Here is a 6147-nt window from a genome sequence, read left to right on the forward strand (position 1 = left end):
GCCGCCGCTCAGGGCTCAGCGCGTGTCCCTTTGCTCAGTCTGGCCAAACCCCTTTCCAGGGGGTGGCACCTTTCAGCTGACCACAGGTCTCTGAGCTTTTCCAAGCTGACAAGTGAGCAGCAGTGTCTCAAGTGGCTGAAAACTGTCCCTCCGAGTGAAGGGCTGGTTTGTAAGTTGTCTGTTCACACCTTCTGTCCATTTTCCTTGGAACTGTGGGCCTTGTCCACTCACCTTGTGACAGTTCTCCACTTAGTAGGGCATCCAGGCGTCAGTGTGACATGCGTTGCAAACGACCCCTGCAGAAGTGTCCACTGCAGAAGTGTCCCCAGCCTGCGGTCTGCACCTTCGCGAGCCCTTTCTTTGCCTGATCAAGTTGGGAAGCGTTTTCCACGCGGCCTTCGGCCACGGTTTCTCCCCATGCTTGTTGCTTCGTTGTCACACATGGGCCTCTCATCCGTTTGGATTTACTCTGTGTACAGCGAGGGCTGGGCCTGATTTTCTTTTTTCCAAATGGCTGAGTGCTTATTAAGGGCCCATCTTTGCCTTGGAGATTTGAACTTCTGCGCCAATTTTGGCAATTCCAAATAAAGCTGCTTTAAACGTCCGTGTGCAGCGTTTTGCGTGGATGCGTCTCCAGGTCCTTCAGGTAGAAACCGAGGAGCACGGCTGCCAGGTCGCACGGGAGGAGCGCGTCTGGTTTCGTGAGAAGCCTGCATGCCGTCCCCCGCAGTGGCTGCACTGCCTGTGTCCCCAGTGGTGGGAGGAGCGTTCCCGGCGCTCCGTGTCCTCACCAGCACGTGGTGGTGGCAGATTTTGCTCGTCTCTTCAAACTGTTTTCTCGCCTTGGAGTGTGCCTTGTCATTTTCCATTGAAAGGTGGACATGTCCTGGGTGGAAGGAGCCGCGGTGACTAACCCTGGTGACGTGGCGTCAGGCGTGGGGCGGGGGGCTCCGCGGTCCCGCCACCCGGCTCAGTCTTCGGCGAGCCTGCGCCCTGCTCCCTGACTCCACGCGTGCTTCTCCGTTCTCGTCTCCCCCTTCACTGGGACGGGTGGCTGGAGGGGCTGGGGCTGGGGGTTCCCCTTCCCGGGTGGGGCTGGGTGCTCCGATGATTCCCCAGCAGGCTGGGCTCTGGCCGACGCTCCCTCCCGAGGGCAGGCTGGCTCCTCTTCCCGCAGAGGGGCTCCCCTCTGATGCTCCCTGCGTCGTGCTCCTGGAGGTGACTTTTTTCTCTGGTCTGGACAGTTCTTGGTATGACAGCAGCTGCTGCCTCACAGTCAGAAGTGATGGAAATGTTAACTTTACTCACTTCCTGTTTAGGAAAAAAAAAAAAGCACCGCTCGCTGCCAGCGTCAGCATCCCACATGGGAACGGCTGTGTTTCTAGGAATTGACATTTTCAGCGATCAAAAATTACTCTATTTTTTAAATGGAAATGCCAGCGCTAAATACAGAATGCTATAAACAGAATGATGTCATTCGTTTCCAAAGACTATCAATGAACTAGAGCGATCCAGAAATAATATTTCTTGGCAAGCTTTGGGGGTGAGGTTAGGGCTGTCATCCACGAATTATCGTGCGGTAAACGCTGTGGCCGCCAGCGCCAGTGCCAGCGAGGATTCTTGGGGACAACAGGAAATGGGGTAAATGAAGTCCAGTGTATTATTAACACGTAGCATTTATTCACTGAAATGAGACAGTTCCCGAGGTGTACACGAAGGGTGCGTTATGGCAGTGGCCCAACAAATTAAGCCACTTGCCCACGTGTCACCAGAGACTCAGCACTGGGCGGGACAGTTAGGGCGGGAAGGGCTGGGGCAGACGCACTCCTGGGTGCACGTGGCCTCGGTCCACAGGAAAGTTCCGGTGGCGGTCAGCAGCGCAAGGGCAGAGCCGCAGTGTGGCTGCTCCCACAGCGCCCCCTCGTGCCTGTCACCCGAGGGCCGTGATCCCCGCCCACGGAAGTGAGGGCGTTTCCGTGATCCTGTCACACGCCGACGGTGCCCGGTGGTGCCCACGTGCCTCAACCAGAAAACCACAGCCTCAGACCGCAGCTTAAACCATGGCCGGAGAGGCGGGGTAGCGGGGCCGGCAAACGCGCCCCGCAAAGTCTCCGTGTGCGGCTCCCCCACAGCCACGGGACGCTGTCCCCGCAGGAGCCACGCCGCGAACGGCCCCATGGGCCCCGAGTGGGGCTGCGACCGCGCTCACCACGCTCTGCGGCCTGGGGAGGGGACAAGGGGCCACACGTGCCAGGTCCTCCGCACTGACCTGTTTCAGTGTGGCACCCCGATGATCAGGATGCTGCCTTTCAAAACGGTGGAGCCGAGCAGGGCTGCAGGCTGGCGCCCCTTCATCCCGTGCGCCCCCCAAGCCAGAACTCGTGCGTGTGGGACCGCCACTTCCTCTGCAGCCCGCAGCTGGCTGGGCCTCCGGGGACCGGCCTAAGTCCCGCTCCAGTGGGGGCAGCGCCAAACCGTGAGTGCTGGGGCCGGGGCCAGGGAGCAGCGAGCTCCAGGAGGGGATGGGCTGGCCAAGGCCTGGGCCACGTAGCTGTCCTCACCGTCCTTGTGTGATGAGCCCTGCCCTACTGTGGACACCTAAGTCGGACCCCTGAAGCGTGAATAGAGCAGCAGGAAAGCGTCGACGCTCGTCCCTGACAAAGCCGGGTGCCCCGCACGGGTGCGTGCGCGCAGAGCCCTGCAGCGCTGGTTTGGGACTCGGGTCCGGAGGCGGGGGCGGAGTGCCATGGTCCCAGGAGACCCGGTCGTAGCACAGTGCCTGGTGCGCACCTGCAGGGAGCGTCCCCGTGTGCAGTCCAGCCTGGTGCGCAGCCAGGGGGCCACCCACGGGCTTGCCCTGCTGGGCCTCACGAGCCCGGGGAAAACAGCCGAGGGACTGTCCCTTCAGGATGGCCAGGAGCCCCAACATAGCAGCTGGACATCTGCTCCGGACTCACGGACCCCCTTCCTGAACCGGGCCAGGCCCTGGCCAGGCAGGACCGGGGAGGCCTGCCCTGAGCGGGCGAGGTCTCCACGCACAGTGCTGCCCCGAGCACGCGCCTGCAGAACCCTCGTGCCCACGGCTACCGCGGCCCGGCTAGGAAGGAACGACATCGCCACCTCCCGCGCCCCGCCCGGGGCTAGTGCGAAAATGCGAAGGCTGCACGAGTGTGGTCTGTGTGCACTGGCCCCCAAGGAGGGTGACTTTTATGGCCCTAAGAATGAAAACCCAGTGTCCTCCAGCAGTAGAAAATCACAGGTAAAAAGTTTAATTTCGGAAACTGAGTTCACCATTTATAAATACACTGAGACATGGTCGATGCAAAGTCAGATTAATAGGTGCAGTGTTTTTAACAAAACGACTCTCCTAAAAGATCATAGGCAAACGAGTGACTTGTTTCACCCAGAATATTTAATTGGTGTGAAATAAGAAAACCAACCTTGTTCTAGATGTTGAAGCAAAAACTCTGAAGTCATCGTTACAGACTCTGACAACTGACGCTTCATTCTGATGTCCTTGGGGCCCTGAAACACCCCAGAGGTTGCTGAATCGCCCCTATTGTAAATCTAAACACCTAAGGCTATTCTTACAACTGTCAGGTAATAATCTTCGTCCCTGTTAATAATCCATCTCTTCTAAAAAGAATTTTATACATAATTTATCAAATTGGGGGTCACTACACAAATTTCAAAAGACAGCTTCGAAGTGTAGAGACACTAAGTCAGAGGCCCGGAGGTTTAGTCACCGGAACTGCTGTCCACGTGGCGCGCCGTGCCCTGGCCGGACAGCAGGCATCGCAGGAGCTCATTATAAATAGTCGGGAGTTTCCAAGGTGACTGACCACGTGAAACCTGAATGCGGAAATGGGAACGGGGGCGTCGTCCTTCGCGGCCACTGTGCCGCGACCACTGATGCTCCACGACACGGCTAGGCTCCTCCGTCTTCGCGTGCTGTGGCCCCCTTGTAAACAGCCCCCGCCCCGGAGCACCCTGCACCCCTCCTGCTCCTTCGAGCCTGCAGTTACACGCCACGCAGTCGGGATGGCTTGAGCTCCACTCCTATTTACAGATTTTACTCGACAGCCACAGAGAGCTGCTTTGTTGCGATTAAAGCAATTTTTAACTAAAATACAGTACCTGATTTGTGGTTTTTACATAATTGAATAAAAAGCCTACAGAACAAAACTGTTTACATCTCTGCCATTCTAGTAAAACAAATTACTAAACCCCAACTTTCAAAAAACTTTACAGTTACGGATTAAAACCTGATCATCGTATTTCATAACTGACGAGACAAACTATTTCTAGCGGACTTCTTAGAGAACACGCCGTGCTACCTGGCCGGAGGGACGGGGGGGTAAGGCACATGGAGGCAGCACGGTGAGAGCTGGAAGGGAAGCTCGGCGCGGACCTGAGTGTGCCTGGTCTGGGGTCCCGCGTGGCCCGACCGGGGTGAACGGCTGGTGCCCGAGAAGCGACACCGCCTTCTGCCCGGCGGCTCCACTGAGTTTCAATACTGAAAGTATATTAAGGGGAGATTTACTTTCAAAAAGATAAGTTTTTCAAAATGCTCCATCAAGAGCCTGGACTGGCCGAAGCTCCCGCTCTCGGTGGGAGTGCTGAACAGCCTTTCCGAGGGGACAGTACTTGGGGGACAGCCCAGAAACCGGACGGCCAGAGCGGAGAGGCCCGGCCAGGCCGACTTCTTCAGGTTCCAGTAGGTGAGCGGGTCACAGCTATGTTCAAGCACCTCCTCCTCCAGGTATGCGAGCACCATGTCCTCGGGCACCTTCGTCTTGTCCCGCGGGTCCTGCTTTTTTATCTTGGCCATGAGCGACCACAGGCTCTCCTCCCCGCCGGAGTCTCTGTGCGGGGAGCCTGGGCCGCAGCCGTTGGGGACGGGCGTGTCCTCTGAGGTAGAATTCAGCGTTTCGAGTTCCCTGATCAAGTCCTGCTTGTACTGCTCCGCCTCGTCCTCGGAGAACAGGGAGGCCTTGTAGCGGGGGTCCAGCAGCGTCGCGAAGATGTACCTGGGGTCGTGCAGGGTGGCGGACAGCCGGCTCACCATGGCCTCCTTCAGGGACCTCAGCATGGTGTCGATGCCCATCGTCTCCTCGAACAGCATCTCCACCCGCCTGCTGAGGATGTGGACCATGGGGATGACCTGGCTGAGGGTGGACACGTGCGCGCTCATCTCTCGGCTCGCCGCGTCGAAGGGCTTCAGCGCGTGGCACACGGACTGCATGACCTCCCACTGGTCACAGCTGATCAGCTCCCGGAAGTTGCACTCCGCCGACACCTCGTCGATCGCCCTCTTCTGCTCGATGAGCCGCTCGAGCATGTGGAAGGACGTGTTCCACTTGGAGGGGACGTCCTGGATGAGGTGGTGCTGCGGCAGCGCGTACTCCCTCTGCAGCTCCGCCAGCTTCTCCTTCGCTCTGTGGGACCGATGGACGCGCTCGCATATCTTCCGTGCGGTGCTGAGTAAGTTCTGGACCATTCTCTGGCTTTTGATGGCCTCGCTGACTATCAGGTTGACCGTGTGGCTGAAGCACTGCACGCTGGAGTGCTCCGCTTCGTTCAGCGTCTTTCCTATGCTCGGGTTGTCGGTCACCGTGATCCCAACCTGAAGGCCGGTGGACGTCACCCAGGCCTCCCACCAGCACTCCAGCTGCTTCTGAATGCTGTTGCCGCTGAAGTCGCAGTCGACCTGCGACACGCCCAGAAGGGCCGAGCAGTGGTGGTCCTCGCAGTGCGGCCGGGCCGACGGCCCGAACGTGACCCAGTGGGCGGTGAGCGTCAGGTACTCCCGGGTCTGGTTGCTCATCCAGATCCCGGACGTGAAGTGGATCACGCCGCTCTCAGCTTCCCTGAGGTGGGACATCACGACCTGCTTCACGTCGTCGTACATGTCCGGGATGGCCGTCCTGGAGAAGTAAGACGGCGAGGGCAGAGCGTACTGAGGTCTCAAGTATCCGAGCAGCCTGGTAAAGCCGACATTGTCTACAAAAGAATATGGCTGGAGATCAAGTGCAATCATTTCAGCTATGAGACTTGTTATCTTTTTGGCAACTGGATGACAGTCGTAAAACTTCTCACCGCTGTCCTCGAAGGAGGGCGCCCCGGGCAGCTGGGCGCCCAGGGCCG

At 58.4% G+C, this 6147-nt stretch overlaps 1 protein-coding gene across 1 annotated transcript in view; it reads right to left on the reverse strand.

Moving 5' to 3' along the window:
- Nucleotides 1-3245: 3245 nt before the first annotated feature.
- ZBED4 (zinc finger BED-type containing 4) overlaps nucleotides 3246-6147 on the reverse strand; it is an 18674-nt gene continuing 15772 nt past the window's right edge. Inside the window, exon 3 of the mRNA XM_025051033.1 lies at nucleotides 3246-6147. This exon is cut by the window's right edge and continues 26 nt beyond it. Coding sequence (XP_024906801.1) covers nucleotides 4511-6147 — 1637 coding nt within the window. The 3' untranslated portion in view covers nucleotides 3246-4510.

The sequence above is a fragment of the Pteropus alecto genome, unplaced genomic scaffold (assembly GCF_000325575.1).
Source record: "Pteropus alecto unplaced genomic scaffold, ASM32557v1 scaffold118, whole genome shotgun sequence".
NCBI classification, from domain to species: Eukaryota; Metazoa; Chordata; class Mammalia; order Chiroptera; family Pteropodidae; genus Pteropus; species Pteropus alecto.